Here is a 24,143-nt window from a genome sequence, read left to right as displayed (position 1 = left end):
ACACCGGTGCCGGAAAGAATATTTGAAGCGGGGGAGTCGGAGAAACTAAACAAATTCTCTGTAACCTTGGAGGATGTAATGGGTCAGTTCAGCAAGCTGAAGAGTAGTAAATCACCGGGACCTGATGGTATTCATCACAGAGTATTAATAGAACTAAAAAATGAACTTGCGGAGCTACTGTTAGAAATATGCAATCTGTCCCTAAAATCGAGTGTAATACCGGAAGACTGGAGGGTAGCCAATGTTACTCCGATTTTTAAGAAAGGTTCCAGAGGAGATCCGGGAAATTATAGACCGGTGAGTCTGACGTCGGTGCCGGGCAAGATGGTGGAGGCTATTATTAAGAATAAAATTGCAGAGCATATACAAAAACATGGACTGATGAGACAAAGTCAGCACGGATTTAGTGAAGGGAAGTCTTGCCTCACCAATCTAATGCATTTTTTTGAGGGGGTAAGCAAACATGTGGACAATGGGGAGCCGGTTGATATTGTATATCTGGATTTTCAGAAGGCGTTTGACAAAGTGCCGCACGAAAGACTCCTGAAGAAATTGCAGAGTCATGGAATCGGAGGTAGGGTATTATTATGGATTAAGAACTGGTTGAAAGATAGGAAGCAGAGAGTAGGATTGCGTGGCCAGTATTCTCAGTGGAGGAGGGTAGTTAGTGGGGTCCCGCAGGGGTCTGTGCTGGGTCCGTTGCTTTTAATGTATTTATAAATGACCTAGAGATGGGAATAACTAGTGAGGTAATTAAATTCGCCGATGACACAAAATTATTCAGGGTCGTCAAGTCGCAGGAGGAATGTGAACGATTACAGGAGGACCTTGCGAGACTGGGAGAATGGGCGTGCAAGTGGCAGATGAAGTTCAATGTTGACAAGTGCAAAGTGATGCATGTGGGTAAGAGGAACCCGAATTATAGCTACGTCTTGCAAGGTTCCGCGTTAGGAGTTATGGATCAAGAAAGGGATCTGGGTGTCGTCGTCGATGATACGCTGAAACCTTCTGCTCAGTGTGCTGCTGCGGCTAGGAAAGCGAATAGAATGTTGGGTGTTATTAAGAAGGGTATGGAGTCCAGGTGTGCGGATGTTATAATGCCGTTGTATCGCTCCATGGTGCGACCGCACCTGGAGTATTGTGTTCAGTACTGGTCTCCGTATCTCAAAAAAGATATAGTAGAATTGGAAAAGGTACAGCGAAGGGCGACGAAAATGATAGTGGGGATGGGACGACTTTCCTATGAAGAGAGGCTGAGAAGGCTAGGGCTTTTCAGCTTGGAGAAGAGACGGCTGAGGGGAGATATGATAGAAGTGTATAAAATAATGAGTGGAATGGATCGGGTGGATGTGAAGCGACTGTTCACGCTATCCAAAAATACTAGGACTAGAGGGCATGAGTTGAAGCTACAGTGTGGTAAATTTAAAACGAATCGGAGAAAATTTTTCTTCACCCAACATGTAATTAGACTCTGGAATTCGTTGCCGGAGAACGTGGTACGGGCGGTTAGCTTGACGGAGTTTAAAAAGGGGTTAGATAGATTCCTAAAGGACAAGTCCATAGACCGCTATTAAATGGACTGGAAAAATTCCTCATTTTTAGGTATAACTTGTCTGGAATGTTTTTACGTTTGGGGAGCGTGCCAGGTGCCCTTGACCTGGATTGGCCACTGTCGGTGACAGGATGCTGGGCTAGATGGACCTTTGGTCTTTCCCAGTATGGCACTACTTATGTACTTATGAATGGGTTGTGTTCAGAATGGTTTAACATAGGTAGGGGAACAAGACAGGGCTGCCCACTTTCACCACTTCTGTTCGTGTTGACTCTAGACCCATTACTGCGGGAAATAGGAAGCAACGTAGATATCAAGGGAGTACGAATTCAGGATCAGGAATTCAAAACCGCAGCCTTTGCAGATGATTTGCTGGTGTTGCTTACTGAGCCCCGGGGGTCACTGGAACGGTTGATGGAGAGCCTTCAGGAATATGGAGACTTCTCGGGGTTCAAATTGAACCTAGAGAAATCGGAGGCCCTAGCACATGAGGGGATAGGACAAGAGATATGGAGTCAGACAAAGTTACGCCAAGCAAATACGGCATTTAAATACTTGGGGATCAATATGCCAATGGACCCAACACAGCTGTATAAAACCAATGTCCCAGGCTTGCTTAGAGAAACTAAGACACAACTGGAAAAATGGATGTCTTTACCGCTGTCGTTAATGGGCAGAGTACACTTGTATCGAATGATTATATTCCCAAAATGGCTGTATGTACTACAGATTCTACCAATTAAACTATTGAGTAAAGATCTGAGGGTTTTGCAGAGGCACGTGGCACGGTTTTGCTGGGCGGGGAAAAAACCAAAAATGAGGTGGCGTCATGTATATGGGACGCAGGTTGGAGGCGGGTTGGGCATGCCTGATATGAAGGAATATAATCATGCTTGTTTGATAAGGCATGTGAAAGACTGGGTCTTGGGCACAACCACATATACCGATATGAAGTGGGAACAAGCGTATTTTAGGCCATGGTCCCTGAACTGTTTATTGCACTCGGAGAGGAGGGGGTTGCCACCTCTGGTGAAAAATAGTGTGTTGCTGCGGCCATTGAGACAAATCTGGAGGGTGTTACTGGGCCATTGGGGACAAGATCCGGAGACTAGTGTGCTATTGTCAATAACTGGCAATGCTGAGTTCCCAGCGGGAAGTGAAAACCGAGTTTTTAGGGACCTGGAGAGACAGGGGGTGACACTGTTGGAAAATTTCCTCCAGGCAGATGGAACATTGCTGTCCTATGAAGAATTCGAAAGGAGATGTGCGGGAGGTCCGTTGACCAGGCTGGCTTATTTACAGTTGGCACATTACCATAGGGGATTACCCCGGTCTGCACTCACATTGGAGTTTGGGGGGAAAGTTCGGGACTTCCTAAGAGGGGATGCAGTGGGGCAAACTTCCATATCTTGGTTTCATAAAGCACTGGGAGAATTCAAACCTAAAAGGGATATTGGTGAAGTAGTGAGGAGATGGGAGCAAGAGGTGGGGGGCACAATAGCAGAAGGGAAAGTGATGGCTGCGCTCAAAGGGTTAACAGGGGTAGTACATAGTGCGGAATTGCAGGAGTGCCACTTTCGATCAATACATAGGGCATATTTCTCGGGCAAGCAAGCATGGCATGCAGGGGTGGAGGGGGCAGATAGATGCCAGAAGTGTGGAGTGGGCATGCCCTCATTGGCACATGGGATGTGGCAGTGTCGACCCATTTGGAGGTTCTGGACGGCTCTCGCTCGGTTTGTCTCAGGGATTTTGGGATTTAGGGTACAACTCACATTTGAACGGATAATGTTTAGTTCCTCATTGGTGTGGGTGGCAGGGACGAGGGAAGAGAAGTTATTCCTAAGTAAATCCTGCATTCTGGGGAAAAAATGCATATTGAATCACTGGCTGATGGACATACCGCCCTCATACTGGTATTGGAGGAATAAACTGCATGCGCTTATGCTCTGGGAGGCAAGAGGTGCTCGATACACGCCAAAACGGAGGCAACAATTTATTAAAACATGGAAAGCATATTTAAATGTTATAGCTCCTAAAGTTAGAAGTCAGGTATTGAATGAATTGGGATGAATGTGGAATGAATGGAGGGGGAGGGGGGGAGGTAATATTCAAGGGGTACAGTGGGGGGGGGGGGGGGGGGGAGAGACTGCGATGGGCCACCAAAAGGATTATTATAACGTAGGGATAATTAAGTGTGGTCTCATGATCTCTTATACGAGGCCAAGGGAGAGAGGGAGGGCAGGCGGAGATATAGAATAAACTGTTAACAGAGCTTCATCTCCATCTTCCCCTATTGGACATAACTCTTATTATCATGAAGGTACTGCGGGGAAGCGCGGGATGGAATAGAGGGGAGGATAGGAATAGGGTAAGGGGATACAACGGTTAAAAGTTTGAAGGTAGTACTTATCATTCGGCACTTGCTGGGTTTGTATAGATATGCCTACTGTTATAACATGCAATGTTGGAAATGTTTGTCTTGATTATCTGAAAATCGATCGGCTGAGAAACGATCGGAACCTATGGGGGCTTTCCAAGTTCAGACTCCTGGAGGAAAGTAGCAGTAAAGCCGATTCGATATGAGAGGGGGGTATAACGAGGGGGGGATAGGGATAAATGGTATATATATATATGGAAAATAATGATGATGACTGTATGCACATGACTGTGACTGATATATCTGATGTGACTATTTTGCTGCTTGTCATCAATAAAAAATTGTTGAAAGTTACAAAATTGTAAGTTTTATGTTAAACTGTACCTGCTGCACATTGCCTTAGGTGAATTTCTTCATAAAGGTGGTTAATAAATCCCAATCAATAAATAATAAAAAAATAACCAGCCAACCAACTGTTGCTTGAAGACCACCAACTTAAAGAAGATATTAGTCAAATTAAACTCAATAGTAAGGAAATAGAGAAAATGAATATTTTTTGTGAGGAGAGGAAAATATCCAAGGGAAATAAAAAGCAATAACTAGAATAAAAGAATTATAAGCATGTGGCACACTGAAGCAATTAGATGAGACTGTGCTAATGTATCTGATCACAAGATCAGATAAAAAATTATCAAGGACATAGGAGACTCATGAAGCAGGTGGCTGCACAGGAATACTCATGCATGCTCAGAAAAACCTGTTTTTGTTTTTTTTTTTAATCTCAGATCCTTTTGGCACTGTCGGATGACATTACCCACTTGTGTGGCTGACATTTTGCCTTGTCAATGGAGAAAGCAGAGCTGCTTACCTGTAAAGGGGTTTCACTGTACACAATAGGAAAATGTAGCCACATTTCATGGTGACGTCACCCAACAGAGCAAGTGTGCCAGAGCTCTCATCCAACTCTGAGAAGTCATTTTAGACCTCTCTCAGCCTGTGTGGGGGTTCCCATGCTTCCTCGAGTGGCTCTCCTGCCATCAGTCTGTTCTAGCAAGCTTATCTGGTGTTGCTGAGTTGGGTATTACATTTCTCTGCTTTGTTTATAACCTTTGAGGTTTGTTTGTTTTTTTTAATAGGAAAGGTGGCCACATTCCCCTGCTTCCTACTGAGAACCCCTGATAAAGATAGGCAACTCTGCTTTTTCCACAGACAAGCAGGGGGCTGCAGGCGCATTTCATGGTGATTCCATAGCTAAGGGCCATTACTTTAGTTACTTTGTTGTGGCCCAAGGACAAGGTAGGAAGTGGAAGGGTTTTTTTTTTTTGTAGTTCGTAGCATTCATTGGGCAAAGAAGTTACATAAGATCACCTGACTGAAGGCTGTATCCTGAGTATGAGTGATCTAGGCCAGTGCTTTTCAAGCCAGCCCTTGAGGCACACCTAATTCCATCAGGTTTTCAGGGAATCCACAATGAATATGCATGAGATAGATTTACTTACACGGAGGCATTTCATGCAAATCTATCTCATGCATATTCATTGTGGATATCCTGAAAACCTGATAGGACTAGGTTTGCCAACTGGATCCAGATTCACAGGACAGGGTTGATCCAGTCCTGGGTTTATCCCAGTGCATGCTGGGACTTGTAGTAAACCCAGGACTGGATCCGGTTGGCAGCCTTAGACTAGGTGTGTCTCAAGGACTGGGTTGAGAAGCACTGATCTAGGCAACATTGATTCACAAAGGTATGCATTGAGGACCACAAGGCTGTTTTACAGATGCCCTAAATAAAGCCACTTTTAGACTTGTAATGACAGCTGCTTTGTCTCTGAGTTGATAAGCAGCAATTTGTCCTTGTGATTGGATAGCTGATTGGATGTAGCAGATTGAATCCCATAGAAAGTCCACCCAGCTTTTTGTTTCTTTTAGGGGCTGCCATTGGTAAATTCAGTTTATCTCATTGGCTAGCAGACTGCATTTCCTTCACTTGTGCCCAAGCTGAGCTGACTCTGGAGAGTCATGCCACAGCTCATAATATTAGAGACATGGCTGTGTCAGTAACCCACCTGAGACCAACTTCTATGGAAGAGATTTGTAGAGCTGCAATTGGTCATCAGTCCACACATTCACATCTCACTACTGCCTAAAACAGGACTCCCAATGCAACAGCTGGTTTGGTCAGATAGTCCTTCAGAAGTTATTCAGGATCCAATTCCACCCCTCTAGGCCCTTTTGCTTTCTGTCCCAGGATGTCCAATATATATATAAATCATGAGGGCTGCCCATGCCAGACTTCATACCTCCAAATAACACTCACCACAGATGCTTCCAAGCATAGTTGGGCAGCCCTCTAAGCACACAAGGACTATGGAATCATTAGAAGCATGCTGTCTTAAGGATCAACAAGTCATGGATACAAGGAAAGATCATACTGCAGTATTATGACAGACAGTGAAGAAGCAAACAGAGCAATCAGGACATCTCTGTCTATGTCAAGAAGCACTCAAAATATGGCAGCCATATACAGGGATTTCATTTTGAAATCCTTGTGTGTGGTTTAAGTCCACTGGTAATTTTTTACCAGTGCTGTAGGTAGCCCTTTAATTTTCAAATGGAAATCCCCTGCAGGGATGATATATACATGGGATTGGAAGTTCCCCTGGGATTTAAGTATTGCCCAATAACTGTACTCTTGGACCAATGGCATTAACTAGCCACCTGCACCCTGAAAATAATAAAAGTACAATGGCTACTTAAATAGCATGCATTCTACAGTGCAAAATCAGAAAGGTAGAGTAAGATCAGGGCACATAAGGCTTTTGTTGCTTATTGGGATCATTTCCATACATTTTCAAAATCAGTGAAAGAAATTACCTTGAACTTCATCACTGCTGCACTGTACATATTATTTAATTCAGGTAAATTTGGGGCAAGCTATCATTCCAGTGCTACTGATTTCTTTTCATGCACTACTGTTTTGAGATATTCAGACTTCACAATGTATATTCTACAGCTGCCCTATGTCCATGTGACTGAAAAATGCTAGGGTTCTACCACAAAACCACTCATGAATAAGAAAACTGGAAGGGTCTTTATTTTGAAAAGTAAAACTCAAAAGTACCACATTGGAAGAATTCCAAAACAGCTGGATAAATTAACAGGCATAAACAGCTCTATAATTTCTTTTTAAACTTATCTGAGGAATGTTTCTAAATTTTATACATGGCTGAAAGGAACCAAACAAGAAAAGCACATAGTGTGATGAAGAGATAGCACAAAGGGAGAGTGAGGTTAGAGGGTCATTGCAGCTAGGTCTCTGAAAACTGAGCTTCATGTGAAGATTGCCTAAAACTGCAATTTAAACAAGCTACAGAAAACAAGAAAAGGTAAAATTTCAACATAAAAGGACTGAGCCAGATCAAAACAGTTGTGATGTGATCCAAGCCCTGGTGGGAGACTTGTTTTGCAATTCCTCTTTTTTCCCAAGCTTTGCCCTAGTTTTAGTGCTAGCTGCTACCAGATGGCATAGGACTGCCAGGATTGACAATTGCTTGTATTTCTGCTGGTCAAACCAACCCATTCCTGGATTTACCCTGGATCACCATTTGATTTAGGACATTTTTGCCCAAACATGGGAACCCTGTCCTGTATGGAGTTTGTTTGTCCTTGCCAGTTTATTACACCTAAGGTCTTAATCCTCCACCCATAGAATTACATTCTGTGAACAGCAGTGAAAACATATATAGAAGCAGGGAATATCACAAGAAACAAAATATAGGACATGATGTGATACACAAGTTGAACAGTCTCAATTGCTATAATTCTAAAAAGCAGCTGTTTCCTCAAAATATTCATACTTGTATCAGAAAATCTGTCTTATAGGGAGAGGTTCATCCCCTTGCTATATCATCAAAAATGTGAAAAGAAATCTAACAAATAGCTTTCTGCATGGAACAAAAGGAGTCAAGTTAGGCAATTCAGAAAGAAAATAAACTGAATGCTTAAAAAGTATAATGTGTTGGTTCCCCAACTGATACCTTCTTCGGGGAATCAAAGTATCAAGTTTTGTAATGTCATTAGACATTAAATAAATTATGGCTTCAATATTCAGCAGCACTTATCTGGGTAAGAGCAGCTCCTACTTGGATAAGTGCTGCTCACCAGGCCCTTACTCTGATTTTCAGCGGGATTACCTGGATAATGTCATTGAAAATCTTTCTTGACCACCCTGGCACTATCCAGTAGTGACAGAATGGTTCAGGGCAGAGCCAGAATTTATCAGGGTACTGCTGATATGCAGTACTAATACCCAGATAACTATCTGGACAAGTTAAGACAACAAAAATAGTTAAATGGGTACCAGAGCTGAATATTGGCAGTATCTGTATAAATTCCTGTGTCTAGATTACACATGGATATTCAACTTTAAATGCTGTGGTTGGCGTTTTAAAGTAATGCTGACCACAGAGTTTAAATATCAGGGGAAGGTATATTCTTTGTACTTAGTTTGGTTCCCTCCATCTTAGATACTTTTGGTAGCACTGATTTCTCCTGCAAACTGCCAGATGTGGCTATAGTAAACTATATATTTAAATAATTTTGTTAGAGTTTCAAGTCAATAGCACTAGATTTTTACCTGCAGAAGTAGACCCAGCCATTTTGTTAAGATGGAAAAAAACTGTGTTACTTTCACAGTTACAATCAGAGTGAGAACCAGGGTTGGTCGGCAGTTTCACAGTAGTACTGTGCACTGCCACGTAGGAGACCTCTGTTCAGTTTTTGAACCACGCATTTTCTTCTCTGGCTTATCAGGATGCTGCACAGACAGCATGCAGTTTCAGGAGGGGTAGAACAGTAATGATTAGTGGTCAAGACTTGGGATGCATGTGCATCAGGTTCTCATAAAAGCCAGTGAAGCCTGACTGTCGCTACAGAGGTTGGGCTAGATAGGAAGAGATGATAAACTGGTCCCTTCAGATAGTTACCTTGTGGTGCTGCAGCACCAGTGTAAGCTGGTTCCAGTTAAACAAATCCAAAGATGAAGGAAAAAAAAAAAAGGACCAGACAGATAAAAAATGATGGATCCATAAAGGAAACCATTACCAGCACAGACACACAGTTAAGTTTACTTGCTATGAGAAGGAATTCCATTCCTTCAAATTTGACTGGGTGGAATTAGCTATTCAGAAAAACTGCTGCCACATAAGGAGATTCACAACTAAAGTCCTACTATCTCTGCTCTGGAGATTTATTGAAACACAATGGAAACTGAGACTAGAATTATCACGGAGTACTGGTAGATGCTTTCTCTAGCTGCTGCCCCTACCCCATGCTTTCAGATGCCCCTCTTTACCAGGACATCCTAAAAGAAGAGAGAAGTTGAACAGGGAGTTAAATCATACCAGTTACTTAAAGGCAGGGTGCCAAACAAGCAGTGCTGCAACCAATCCTATACTGTGGCTGTAGGTCTCGGATACTTTCAAGGACTTCCTTATCCTGCAGTCTCTCTCTTGTTTTATGCATCCCTTTATACTGTGTAAGGTGTTGGGTGTAGGGAGGCACAGTACTGGTGGTAAAGGGGCGACGGTACAAACCGGTGAAAGTCTACTGAATACAGAGTCTTCTCCGCAAGCAGGAGATGCAGGGGTTTTGGAGTTATCTCCTCCTCCTCCTCGCTAGAGACATGGTCCTGCCTCATTACCCGATTGTGCAGCCGGCTGAATTTCCGAGCCTTGATGCTGGAAGAAAAGCAGCAGGAAGCTGATTATAGCAGAAGTGCTGCAGCAGCAAACAGGAATATTGGACAGTTTGGTAGACTTGCTTAGCGATCTGAGATCTTTCATTACTACGACTGGATGGCTGGAAGGATTGGCACAAGCCTTTCAGTTCTAGCACTGAATGGCTTGGGGAACTGGCATTGGGCTACTGAACTTGCCACCTCTAAGACTGGAGGGCTTAAGGGCAGTGCATAGGAATAGAGAACTTATCATCTTGGAAACTGGACAGCTCAGGGGAACAGGCAGAGGGATATAGAACCACTTTTAGGTTAGGGTATCTTGGTGAATAGGTTCTCTATAACAGGGTTCCTCACCTTTAATACATGCTCTCTGAGGACAACAGTTCACCAGGCACACATATTTTGGCTCCAAATAAATTCTCCCTGCCAGATCTTTCTTAGAAACTTTAGATTGTCTCTGAGCACGCACAGTAATCCAGCTCACCCACATGATCATAGCATGCCTTAGTCCCGTCATAAGCTAATGAGCTCAAGTTCAGAGAGAAGGAAGGATAAATAAGACTGCTCAACTGCTCTCCATAGAGAACAAGTAATCAACCCTCTTTTCTTTTGAGTTCACATCAGTCATACATGTAGGAGCACCTAGCTTATGGTCCTTAAGCAAAAAAAAAAAAAAAAAAAGAGAGAAAATAACAAAAGAAAACTTCCCTATAACAGAGCAAAGAAATCTATTTTTGGCAGGTTTGAGCTCATATATTTTTTCATTTATAGAGGCCAACTGTAAATAATAGAAATGGATTGGCAAGAAAACGGATTTAGGGATTTGCTCTCATACCAAACAGCAATTTATTTCCATTTACAGTTATAAGACCAACTAATGTGAAGGCATCAAATTCATTTCAATGCTGAGTTGCAACAGAAAAAAATGTACATCATGGGTCATTTCTCTGGTGCCTTTAAATAAAGAACCTTTGAACATTCTCTCCTAGGCTGGAAGTCAGTTTGTTGTCCTCTGCTCTTGTGTGGCTTTTCTTTGATTTTATAACAGGATGCCTATATAACATGTCCAAGAAAGTGACTGATTATAATGGCCTATCTCCAATTGGCAAAAGTTTTGTGTTAAGGATCACAGAAACTCACAAATATGATTCTAAAACACTAATGATCATTACTGCATGCCTCAGCAGTATTACTCACTACCATAAATTTTTTAGGTAGAGTCAGATTTCCACACCAAAAACCTCTTCATCGGCATTACAGGGTGTCAAGTTAATATTTGTCTAATTCCCAATTGTTTTGCAACTTTTCATAAATTACTTTAAACCTTAAATACCTTTACTATTTAAATAGTAAAAGTGCTCATCTGAGCAAAGTTTTCACTGCTGGAATGGGGACAAGATCCAACATGAGTCATGTTTAGTTACCAAAGTTGTATCAAGGAAGTCCCCTATTTATATTTCCTGCCAGTCAGCTTTTCATCTTGGTTAACACAGATGCCTATAAACAAATAATGTGCAACTGCTGATGTACAATTTACAACTGTTCTGAAAATGTGTGTACACTGCAACTCCTTCTCTGCTAAAATTATGCCCCCGAGAATGTCTATATGGAGATTGTGTAAAAGTAGGCACATACTTTCTATGCATGTACTATTTATGTTTTTACATGTTTGTTCAATTTTATAAAAGACGAATTCCACAAATTACCCTCTAGTAGGCTAACAGGAGAGAGGGATGAATCCATGCATATATTTGCTTACTAAATTCATTTAAAAGAATACAATCTAAATGTTCATAAAGTCTTTACCAGACATTACATGTGTGTCCAGGGTAAATCATTTGATCCTACTGACTGGTATTAAGAATTGAGAGTTGCACGGGGGCAGAAATCTAACCCTTTCCCAAAAGTAATCTCCTCTATGTCTGCCCATACCCAAAACCTTCAGAAGCTATTTTTGTTTTTATTACGTTCTTATTGAGTGTTAATGAAAATACAAACACAAAGTCACAAATGTGTGCCAAAACAGGCATAAAACCATTACCCCCCCCCCCCCCCAATTCCCCAATCTCTAACCAAGAGGCTAGACATGACAACCAAAGAAGAGATCAATAACCAGTCAGCTCAAATACAGGGAATCCCATTAAAAGATTCCTAATCGGAGATATATAGCATTGTCTAATGCTCCTGCCTCTCAAAGTTCTCATGGTAGTGCACGTGGAGGCACAAGAGAAATAGTGACCAGATCTTCTGTGCCTGGTGGTGAATCATTCTAGAATTCTCCATGGCTTCTGATTGGTTTAAACAGTCACTTATCTAGCACAGAAGTGCTCAAAATTGGTCTTCTCAATGTTCACTCCCTCAAAGCCATTTTGTCACTTTCTTATCTCTGCTCATTCACTTGATGTGCATTGTATGACTGAGACATGGCTGTGGGGCGATACTGCGATTCTTCTTGAATCTTGTCTCCTTGGCTTCCTTACACATTCCCTATCCTGCCCACTGATATATCACACTTTACCTCTGAGGCTGTTATCCTAATTTTCACCTTGCCCTCCTCTATCACCTGCCCCTTCCAACCTCGCTCCCTACTGAGAAACTTCTATTCTCCACTACAAAGTGCTATGCTCTTTCCACCCTCTTCTTCCTATGGGTAATTTTAATCTTCTTCCATCTGAAGCAGCCAACTCTTTTCTGTCTTTTGCATCTAAAGCTAGCCTTTTTCAATATGTTTCCTACCCTACCCACTCTGAAGGTAATACCCTTGATCTTATTTTTTCCTCTCTTCACGCTAATCTTTCTCCCACCTCCCTCTCAAGGCCTCTACACTTGACAGATCACTTTCAGCTCTTGTTTAACCTCTCCCTGCCTGCTCTCCACTCCCTCGGACACCGACTGTCTGTACCTTGCGTATTATTAAAGACGCTTCAATTGCTCATATTAGTGATGCCATAGAAAGGCGGTATATTAAATCCCATTACCCTTAACACATTTAATTTTCTCATGCCTATTGCTCTTCTTTCATTTCACAATCATGATCTTAACCTAGCCCTCTCCTCTTTCTTGGATGATATTGCTCCACCCCCCACCCTGTACTGCATCCTTGAGTCTGCTCTGATCGGATCTGTAAAGCTCCAGTTCCTCAAAAGTTTTCTTCACAGTGCACAGTGGAAGTGGTGCAAGACTTGATCACCTGTCACTCTTTCTTTTCCAAATGCACTACAGAGAATATCACAGTACTGTCCGATCCACAAAACAGGAGTTCTTCACTAAAAAGATTTCATCCTCACTTAACTGCCTATAAGTTCTTTTTTGTACCCTCTCCTGCCTCACCATTTCACCTGAATACAATCCATCAGTTCTACCTCTTGCCACATTAGCTGATTGGTAGTCTAAAACCTCTTTCCTTCACTTGTCCCTCCAATCTATTCCTTCATCTCCCTGCTCTCCCTCAGTGAATATCTCTCACTCTCAAATCCTGTGCTCCACAGCCACCTGGTCCTCATTTCACCTCCCATTTCCTCACTCATTAGCCCAGGTCATCACCTCACTCATTCCATCTTCCTCATCTTTAGTCCCCTGGTCTGCTTTTCTAGTCAAGCACTTATATTAGCCCCTTATCCCTAACCTCTTTCTTGAGTTTAGCCTATCTGAAGGCTCTGTCCCCGCCATTTGGAAACATGTTCTCATTCATCCCCTCCTCAAGAAACCTCATCTAGACCACTCCCTTCCTTTTAATTTTTGCCCCATCTCAAACCTCCCCTTCTACTCTAAAATCTTAGAGAAACTTGTCCTCCTCCAAATTGATCAGTACATTGAAAACAACATTTTTCATGCATTTCAAGCTGGCTTTCATCGTAACCACAGAAGAGGAACTGAAAGAAATCTCGGTACACCTGGAAGATACCAAGCCAAATTGGTGGCATAATCCAGCAGCCCCTCTAAATCCATAGCCACCTTGTTAAATTAGGTATTGACAATGAGCATGGGCATGAGAGGGGCAGGTGGAACCCTCACAGGACTGCTCAACTGGCAGGTCGGACAGGACTGATGGAAGAGCGCTACTTGCTTGTACACACCTGGCCAGAAAAATTGAGCCAAGATCAGTTCCTGGATTTTCTCCTCCCTTGAGTGACCTCTTAAGAGGTGACTATGTGCTAATTGCGTGACCTGCCTGCAATAAGGGTGCAGGACTAACAACTGCTTTATCTCTTCCCCTTCCAGGATCCCTTGGTCACACTATACAAAAACCTTTCTTTGCTATGAAATATGAGGGAGCTAACTTAGAGGAGTCCTGGTTGCCCACAGGGTTCCTATCTACAATTATAACCTTACATAAGAACATAAGAGTAGCCATACTGGGTCAGGCCAATGGTCCATCTAGTCCAGTATCCTGTTTTTCCAAAAAGTGGCCACGCCAAGTCACAAGTACCTGGCAGAAACTCAAATCGTGGCAACACTCCATACTACAAATCACAAGGCAAGTAGTTGCTTCCCATGTCTGTCTCAATAGCAGACTATGGATCTTTCCTCCAGGAATTTGCCCAAACTGTTTTAAAATCCAGATACGCTAACCACTGTTACCACCTCCTCCGGCAAAGAGTTCCAGAGCTTAACTATTCGTTGAGTGAAAAAAATATTTCCTCCTAATTGTTTTAAAAGTATTTCCATGTAACTTCCTCAAGTGTCCCTTAGTCTTTGTACTTTTGGAACAAGTAAAACATTGATTTAGCTCTACTTGTTCCACACCACTCAGGATTTTGTAGACCGTAATCATTTCTCCCCTCATCTGTCTCTTTTCCAAGCTGAAGAGCCCTAACCTCTTTAGCCTTTCCTCATACGAGAGGAGTTCCATCCCCTTTATCATTTTAGTCGCTCTTCTTTGCACCTTTTCTAATTCCACTATATCTTTTTTGAGATACAGTGACCAGAACTGAACGCAATACTCAAGGTGCAGACGCACCATGGAGCGATACAAAGGCATTATAGTATTTTTAGTCTTATTCACCATCCCTTTCCTAATAATTCCTAGCATCCTGTTTGCTTTTTTGGCCACCGCCGCACACTGAGTAGATTTCAGCATATTATCTACAACACCCAGATCTTTTTCTTGAGCCTTGACCCCCAAGGTGGGCCCTAGCATCAGGTAACTGTGACTCGGATTATTCTTTCCAATGTGCATCACCTTGCATTTGTCCACATTAAATTTCATCTGCCATTTGGACGCCCAGTCTTCCAATTTCCTCAGGTCTTCCTGCAATATTTCACAGTCCGCTCATGTTTTAACAACCTTGAATAGTTTCGTATCATCTGCAAATTTGATCATAGTAACATAGTAACATACACAGTAACATAGTAGATGACGGCAGAAAAAGACCTGCATGGTCCATCCAGTCTGCCCAACAAGATAAACTCATATGTGTATACCTTACCTTGATTTGTACCTGCCTTTTTAAGGGCACAGACCGTACAAGTCTGCCCAGCAGTATTTCCCGCCTCCCAACCACAAGTCCCGCCTCCCATCACCGGCTCTGGCACAGACCGTATAAGTCTGCCCTCCACTATCCTCGCCTCCCAACCACCAACCTCTCTTCCCCCACCTGCTCCGCCACCCAAATTTGGCTAAGCTTCTGAGGATCCATTCCTACTGCACAGGATTCCTTTATGCACATCCCACGCATGTTTGAATTCCGTTACCGTTTTCATCTCCACCACCTCCCGCGGGAGGGCATTCCAAACATCCACCACCCTCTCCGTGAAAAAATACTTCCTGACATCTTTTTTGAGTCTGCCCCCTTCAATCTCATTTCATGTCCTCTCGTTCTAACGCCTTCCCATCTCTGGAAAAGATTTTTTTGCGGATTAATACCTTTCAAGTATTTGAACGTCTGTATCATATCACCCCTGTTCCTCCTTTCCTCCAGGGTATACATGTTCAGGTCAGCAAGTCTTTGCTCATACGTCTTGGAACCCAAATCCCATACCATTCTCGTAGCTTTTCTTTGCACCGCTTCCATTTTTTTTAACATCCTTTGCAAGGTACGGCCTCCAAAACTGAACACAATACTCCAGGTGGGGCCTCACCAACGACTTGTACAGGGGCATCAACACTTCCTTTCTTCTGCTGATCACACCTCTCTCTATACAGCCTAGCAACCTTCTCGCTACGGCCACCGCCTTGTCACACTGTTTCGTCGCCTTCAGATCCTCGGATACTATCACCCCAAGATCCCTCTCCCCCTCAGGACCTATCAGACTCTCACCGCCTAACACATAAGTCTCTCGTGGGTTTCTACTCCATAAATGCATCACTTTGCATTTCTTCGCATTGAATTTTAATTGTCAAACCTTAGACCATTCTTCTAGCTTCCTCAGATCCCTTTTCATGCTTTCCACTCCCTCCCGGGTGTCCACTCTGTTGCAAATCTTAGTATCATCTGCAAATAGGCAAACTTTACCTTCTAACCCTTCGGCAATGTCACTCACAAATATATTGAACAGAATCGGCCCCAGCACCGATCCCTGAGGCACTCCACTACTCACTTTTCCCTCCTCCGAGCGAACTCCATTTACCACCACCCTCTGTCGTCTGTCCGTCAACCAGTTCCTAATCCAGTTCACCACTTCGGGACCTATCTTCAGCCCATCTAGTTTATTTAAGAGCCTACTGTGGGGAACCGTGTCAAAAGCTTTGCTAAAATCTAAGTAGATTACGTCTATAGCACGTCGATGATTCAATTCTCCAGTTACCCAATCAAAGAATTCAATGAGATTCGTTTGGCACGATTTCCCTCTGGTAAAACCATGTTGTCTCGGATCTTGCAACTTATTGGCTTCTAGGAAATTCACTATCCTTTCCTTCAGCATGGCTTCCATTACTTTTCCAATAACCGAAGTGAGGCTTACCGGCCTGTAGTTCCAGCTTCTTCCCTATCACCACTTTTGTGAAGAGGTACCACCTCCGCCGTTCTCCAGTCCCTCGGAACCTCTCCCGTCTCCAAGCATTTATTAAACAAATCTTTAAGAGGACCCGCCAGAACCTCTCTGAGCTCCCTCAATATTCTGGGGTGGATCCCGTCCGGTCCCATGGCTTTGTCCACCTTTAGCTTTCCAAGTTGTTGATACACACTCTCTTCCGTGAACGGTGCTATATCCATTCCATTCTCAGGTGTACTTTTGCCAGTCCCTCGCGGTCCTTCTCCAGGATTTTCTTCAGTGAAAACAGAACAAAAGTATCTATTTAGCAAATTGGCTTTTTCTTCATCATTATCTACATAGTGGTTTGCTGTATCTTTTAGTCTCACAATTCCCTTTTTAGTTATTCTTCTTTCATTAATATACCTGAAGAAATTTTTGTCGCCCCTTCCTTACATTTCTAGCCATTTGTTCTTCCGCTTGCGCCTTCGCCAGACGTACCTCTCTCTTGGCTTCTTTCAGTTTCATCCGGTATTCCTCCCTGTGTTCCTCTTCTTGAGATTTTCTATATTTCTGGAACGCTAACTCTTTAGCCTTTATTTTCTCAGCCACTTGCTTGGAGAACCATATCGGTTTCCTTTTTCTCTTGCTTTTATTTACTCTCCTTACATAAAGGTCTGTGGCCCTATTTATTACTTCTTTCAGCCTGGACCACTGCCCTTCCACTTCATGTTCGTCCTCCCAGCCCATCATCTCCTTCCTCAGGTATTCCCCCATTTTACTAAAGTCATCTTACTCGTCATTCCAATTTCCATATCATTTATAAATATGTTAAATAGTACCGGTCCCAGTACAGATCCTGCAGCACTCCAATGCTCACTCTCCTCCACTGAGAGAAATGACCATTTAACTCTACCCTCTGTTTTCTGTCCAATAACCAATTCCTAATCCACACCAGAACCTTGCATCCTATCCCATGACTCTTTATTTTTCTCAGGAGTCTCTCATGAGGAACTTTATCGAAAGTTTTCTGAAAATCTAGATACACTACATCACGCCTTCAAAGAAATGAAGCAAGTTGGTGAGGCAAGAATTCTCTCGGCTGAACCCATGCTGACTCTGTCCCATTAAACCATGTTTGTCTACATGTTCTATAACTTTATTCTTTATAATAGATTCCACTATTTTGCCCGGCACCGATGTCAGGCTTACTGGTCTATAATTTCCTGGATCACCCCTAGAACCCTTTTAAAAACCGGTGTCACATTGGCCACCCTCCAATCTTCAGGTAGTACAGATAATTTTAACGACAGGTTACATGTTACTAACAGCAGATCAGCAATTTCATGCTTGAGTTCTTTGAGTACCCTTGGATGTATGCCATCTGGTCCAGGTGATTTACTACTCTTTAATTTATCAATTTGGCTCAGTACATCTTCCAGGTTCACAGAGATTTCTTTCAATTCCTCCACATCATCACCCTTGAAAACCATTTCCGGTACAGGCAGATCTCTCACATCTTCTTCTGTAAAGATAAAAGCAAAGAATTCATGCAGTTTCTCTGCTATGGCCTTGTCCTGCCTGAGTGTCCCTTTTGCTCCTTTGTGATCTAATGGTCCCACAGATTCCCTCGCAGGCTTTCTGCTTCCGATGTACCTGAAAAACTTGTTACTTTTAGTTTTAGCCTCTGCGGCAAGTTTCTTTTCATATTCTCTTTTAGCCTTCTTTATTAATGCTTTGCTTCTGACTTGCCAGTGCTTATGTTGCTTCTTATTTTCTTCGTTTGGGTCCTTTTTCCATTCTTTGAAGGGCAATCTTTTGGCTGTAATGGCCTCTTTTACTTCACATGCTGGCTGCCGTTTTCTCTTCTTTCCACCTTTGCAAATATGTGGAATGCTTTGCAGCCGATCCTTTTAGTTACTTTTTAACCATTTTCCTCATTTTCTTATCGCCGCCCTTTTGAAAATTAAATGCAGCTACAGTGGATTTTTTTTGCGGGTTCATCTCAGATAGTAGCTCAAACTTAATCATGATATGATCAATGTTTCCCAGGGGACCCAAAACCGCCACCTCTTGCACTATGCCCTACACGCCATCAAGGACCAGATCCAAAATGGCTCCGCCTCTCGTCGGTTCCTGGACCAGCTGCTCCAAGAATCAGTCATTTATTACATCTAGAAATTTTATCTCCCTGACACTCCCTGATGTAACATTTATCCAGTCAAAATTGGAGTAATTGAAAACACCCATTATTTATTTGTTGCATTTGTATCCCACATTTCCCATCTATTTGCAGGCTCAATGTGGCATACAATGCTCCGTTATGGCATTCGCCATTCCAGAGTGGAAGTTACAATTGTTGTTACATAGAGAATGGGTTGACATCGCAAAATTAAGCATACAGGCATAAAAAGAAATCAATCAAAATGGAGGTCGAGTGGTAAGGTGTTGTGGTTACAGTTATTAGGCGTTGTGGTACGCCTTGTTGAAGAGATATGTCTTCAGAGATTTATGAAAGTTAGTTAGTTCGTAGACTGTTTTTAAGTTACCTGGTAGTGCATTCCACATCTGTGTGACCATGTATGAAAAGCTGGAAGCATGTATTAGTTTGTATTTTAGTTTTTTACAGCTTGGGAAGTGTAGGTTGAGGAATGTGTGGGCTGACCGTTTAGCATTCCTGGGTGGTAAGTCAACAAGGTCTAGCATGTAGGCTGGCGCATCTCCGTAAAGGATTTTATGATCTAATGTGCAGATCTTAAACGTGATGCGTTCCTTGAGTGGCAACCAATGTAGCTTTTCTCTGAGGGGTTTTGCACTTTCGTATTTTGTTTTTCCAAATATGAGTCTGGATGCAGTGTTTTGGGCTGTCTGGAGTTTCTTGATGATTTGTTCTTTGCAGCCGGCATAGAGTGCATTGCAGTAGTCGAGGTGACTCAGCACCATTGATTGTACCAGGTTGCAAAAAATGGCCCTCGGGAAGAACGGTTTCACTATTTTAAGTTTCCACATTGAGTGGAACATCTTAGTTGTATTCTTCACGTGACTTTCAAGTATAAGATTTTGGTCGATGGTAACTCCGAGAATTTTCAGGGTGTCTGACATGGGTAGGGAAAGGTTTGGTGTGTTTATAGTGGTAAATTTGTTTGTGTTATGTTGTGAGGTAAGAATGAGACATTGCGTTTTTTCTGCATTAAGTTTTAATTGAAATGCATCCGCCCAAGAGTGCATTATTTGGAAGCTATTGTTGATGTCGTTGTTGATCTCCTTTAGATCCTGTTTGAATGGGATGTAGATCGTGACATCGTCTGCGCATATGTATGGATTGAGGTTCTGATTGGATAGTAACTTGGCCAGAGGTGTCATCATTAGGTTGAAGAGGGTCGGCGATAGGGGAGATCCTTGAGGAACTCCACATTCAGGTATCCATGGGGGTGATGTGATCGTGTTGGATATCACTTGGTATGATCTCGTGGTCAGGAAGCCTCTAAACCAGTTAAGAACGTTACCTCCAACTCCGAAATATTCTAGGATGTGTAGTAATATTTCATGGTTGACCATGTCGAAGGCACTGGACATGTCAAATTGTAAAAGAAGTATATTGTTGCCAGTTGCGATTGTTTGTTTAAATTTAGTCAGGAGAGTGACTAGTACTGTTTCAGTGCTGTGATTAGCCCGAAATCCTGTCTGAGAATCGTGCAGAATTGAGAATTTATTTAGGTAGTTATTGAGTTGTGTGTTGACCATTAGTTTTGTTATCAGCGTGATGAAGGCTACTGGGCGGTAGTCGGTTAAGTCATTTGTACTTTTCTTTGCATCTTTAGGTATAGGCATGAGTAGAATATTTCCTTTGTCCTTTGGGAAGATTCCATTCTGTAACATGTAGTTCATGTGCATAGTGAGATCTGATATGAATTGGTGAGGGGTGAGTTTTATAAGATTATTAGGACACATGTCTAGTTTGCTGTGGAACTTGGCGAATCTTCTGATTGTTTGGGAGATGATATCATCCGAGAGTATGTAAACATTTCTTCATCCGTCTGTTCGTTCTGTCCCAGCAGATGGTAGTACAAGCCCTACAAAGAATACTCCTTCCCTTCACACATGGAATTTCTATCCATAATGATTCCATGCTGCTATCTGTCATGTGGAATGTTTATTTTATTTGATTCAATTCCCTCTTTAACATATAGCGCAACCCCCCCTCCAATTTGATCCTCTCTATCATTGCGATACAATTTGCACCATGTTAACACAGTGTCCCACTGATTGTCCTCTTTCCACCAAGTCTCTGAGATGCTTATTATATCTACCACATCGTTTAATGCTATATATTCCAACTCTTCCATCATATTTTTTAGGCTTCTAGCATTAGTATACAGGCACTTCAAATTGTGTTTTTTCCTTTGATCTAGAAGCTGCTTAGAAGTTGAAGGGGATAATGTGCATCCTTTATCCTGCTCTCTCATTAAGCACACCTGGCTTACTTTAAGCATTGTTGAAACCTCTCTACTGGGATTCCCTAAATGTCCTGTTTCAATAGTATCCTGGCCAACTGTCGACTTTCCCCCCTCCCCCTTATTCTAGTTTAATAGCTGCTCTATCTCCTTTTTAAAAGTTAGCACCAGCAGCCTGGTTCCATCCCGGTTAAGGTGGAGCCCATTCTTTCAGAACAGTCTCCCCCTTTCCCAGAATGTCACCCAGTTACTAACAAATATAAATCCCTCATCCCTGCACTATCGTCTCAACCATGCACTGAGACTTCGGAGCTCTGCCTGCCTTTTGGGTCCTGCGCGCGGAACGCAGAGCATCTCTGAAAATAACCCTGGAAGATCTGGACTTCATCTTTCTACCTAAGAGCCTAAATTTGGCTTCCAGAACCTCCCTTCCACATTTCCTTTGTCATTGGTACCCACATGTACCAAGACAGCTGGCTCCTCCCCAGCATTAAGATCTTGTCTAGGTGACATGTGAGGTCTGCCACTTTCGCACCTGGCAGGCAAGTCACCAGGTGATCCTCACGTCCACCATCCACTCAGCTATCTATATGCCTAATGATCGAATCACCACCTACAACTGTTTTCCTAACTCTTCCCTCCTGGGCAGAACTTGGAGACATATCCTCGGTGCAAGAGGATAGTACATACCCTGATGGGCAGGACCTGGCTACAGGAGTACTTCCTACTTCACCAGTGATGCTCTCCTTCTCGGAGACCTCTCTCCTCCAAGGCAGCACAGGGGCTGTCAGACTGAAGGTGGGTCTTCTCTACAACACCCCTGTAGGTCTCCTCTATGTACCTCTCTGTCTCCCTCAGCTCCACCAACCTGAAGAGAACAGACCCGTTCTCTGACAGCTAGGAGCTCTTTGCATCGGGCACACACATATAACTGCTCACCAACTGGGAGATAATTATACATGTGACACTCAATGCAAAAGACTGAATAGCACCCCTCTCGCTGCTGCTGACTCCATCTTAGTATTTATAAATTTTTCAATAATTTAAAACTTGTTAAGGTATTAAGGATATTAGCCTAATATAAAAATGTCTTTAGTTTATATGGTATATTGTGTGATTTATTTAGTGTTTTGCTCTTAGAATGTAATGAATTGTATTTAAAACTTTATAAGAGCACTCCTTGCTTGTTACCCTAATTACAATAACTGACTATAAATTAAGAGTTGTGCTAGCGGTGGGCGGGTGTTGGGGAGGGTGGGCGGGATGAAGACTAAACTAGGTACTGAAGGCTGCTAGAGGCTATCTGTTAATGCTGTGGTACAAAGTTCAAGTTTTAAAACTAGGGGGAAAGGAGTATGGAGATTAGTTGATAAAGTTTGCTTTTTCATATTTTTATTCTATCACAATTCCTCCTTTAAACCCCAGTCCTCAAGTTCCCAAAGCACAAAGCAAAATAATGTTCACTTACCAGAGAAATGTCCTCTTCTCTCAGAACTTCTCAGAAAGAAAGTTAAGTGGGACCTTCCCTCTTTATATAGTTTTGAATCTAAGGGGACTGCTTCAAACAGACCCTTTCAAGCTAACTCAGTAATCAGGTTGCCCTTAGTAACCTCTGCAAATATTCTGCAGTCTCACACTTTAATTAACACCTAATTGAGGTCAGTAACACTGCTACCTCTCCAGCAACTAAAGAACAGAAAATAACTGCCTTTCCACTACCTTTTAAAGTTCTAGAAAAAGTTTCAGTTTAAAGCTATGGCCTGGGCTTTTCTAAGGGATTCACCCTCTGCCTGAGCCCTCTTAAAATTCCCTGTGGTTCCTCCTCTTCCTCTATCCCGCTGTCAGTGGGTGTACCTCAAGTATCTGTTCTAGGACCTCTCCTTTTCTCCATCTATACTTCCTCCCTTGGTGCTTTGATCTCATCACACGGCTTTCAGTATCATCTTTACGCTGATGACTCCCAGATCTACCTCTCCACACCAGTAATCTCGGCAGAAATCCAGTCCAAGGTATCTGCCTGCCTCTCTGACATTGCTACCTGGATGTTTCACCGCCACCTGAAACTCAATATGTCCAAAACTGAACTCCTTATCTTCCCTCCTAAACCAACCTCTCCCCTTCCACCATTCTCTATTTCTGTCGACAACACGCTCATTCTTCCTGTCTCGTCTGCTCGCAACCTTGGGGTCATCTTCGACTCTCCCCTCTCCTTCTCTGCCCATATTCAACAGATTGCTAAAACCTGTCATTTCTTCCTTTATAACATTGCCAGAATTCGCCCTTTCCTTTCTGAACATGCTACCAGAACCCTCATCCACACTCTCATCACCTCTCGCTTAGACTACTGCAACTTGCTTCTCTCAGGTCTTCCACTTAGTCATCTCTCTCCTCTTCAATCTGTTCAAAACTCTGCCGCACGACTAATATTTCACCAAAGTCGTTATGCCCATATCAGTCCTCTCTTGAAATCACTTCAATGGCTCCCTATCCGTTTCCGTATACAATTCAAGCTCCTCTTGTTGACCTATAAGTGCATTCACTCTGCAGCCCCTCACTACCTCTCCACCCTCATCTCTCCCTACACTCCTTCCCTAGAACTCCGTTCACTAGGCAAATCTCTCCTAATTGCACCCTTCTCCTCCATCGCTAACTCCAGACTCCGCTCCTTCTATCTCGCCGCACCTTATGCCTGGAATAGGCTTCCTGAGCAATTACGTCTAGCTCCATCCCTGGCTGCCTTCAAATCCGGGCTAAAGGCTTACCTGTTTGATGCTGCTTTCGACTCCTGACTTGTAACTTTTATCTTATCCTTATGTGTCCTTCTGTCTGTCCTTCCCTTATCCTTTTTGGTCCTGTCTGTTTGTCATGATTTAGATTGTAAGTTCTTTTGAGCTGGGACTGTCTTCTTCATGTTCAATTGTAAAGCGCTGCATACGACTGGTAGCGCTATAGAAGTGATTTATAGTAGTAGTTTATAGTTCTTCATTCCTCTCAGGTAAACCATCTAGGGTCTGGGATGTACTGTCCATCTTCTTCCCTTGGCCCCTGATCTCCATCAACTGCAGCTCCTAAAGTCAGGGGGCAGCACAGTTTCTCTAACCACCATTG

At 42.8% G+C, this 24,143-nt stretch overlaps 1 protein-coding gene across 1 annotated transcript in view; it reads right to left on the bottom strand.

The window, feature by feature from the left end:
- Positions 1-9,218: 9,218 nt before the first annotated feature.
- The window catches only part of BHMG1 (basic helix-loop-helix and HMG-box containing 1), a 474,014-nt gene continuing 459,089 nt past the window's right edge, over positions 9,219-24,143 (bottom strand). Inside the window, 1 exon segment of the mRNA XM_030219977.1 lies at positions 9,219-9,670. Within this exon segment, the coding sequence (XP_030075837.1) occupies positions 9,460-9,670 (211 nt within the window). The 3' untranslated portion in view covers positions 9,219-9,459.

Source organism: Microcaecilia unicolor, chromosome 11, assembly GCF_901765095.1.
Source record: "Microcaecilia unicolor chromosome 11, aMicUni1.1, whole genome shotgun sequence".
NCBI classification, from domain to species: domain Eukaryota; kingdom Metazoa; phylum Chordata; class Amphibia; order Gymnophiona; family Siphonopidae; genus Microcaecilia; species Microcaecilia unicolor.
Note: the sequence above shows the minus strand (reverse complement) of the source record. Positions and strands in the feature narration are given on the sequence as shown.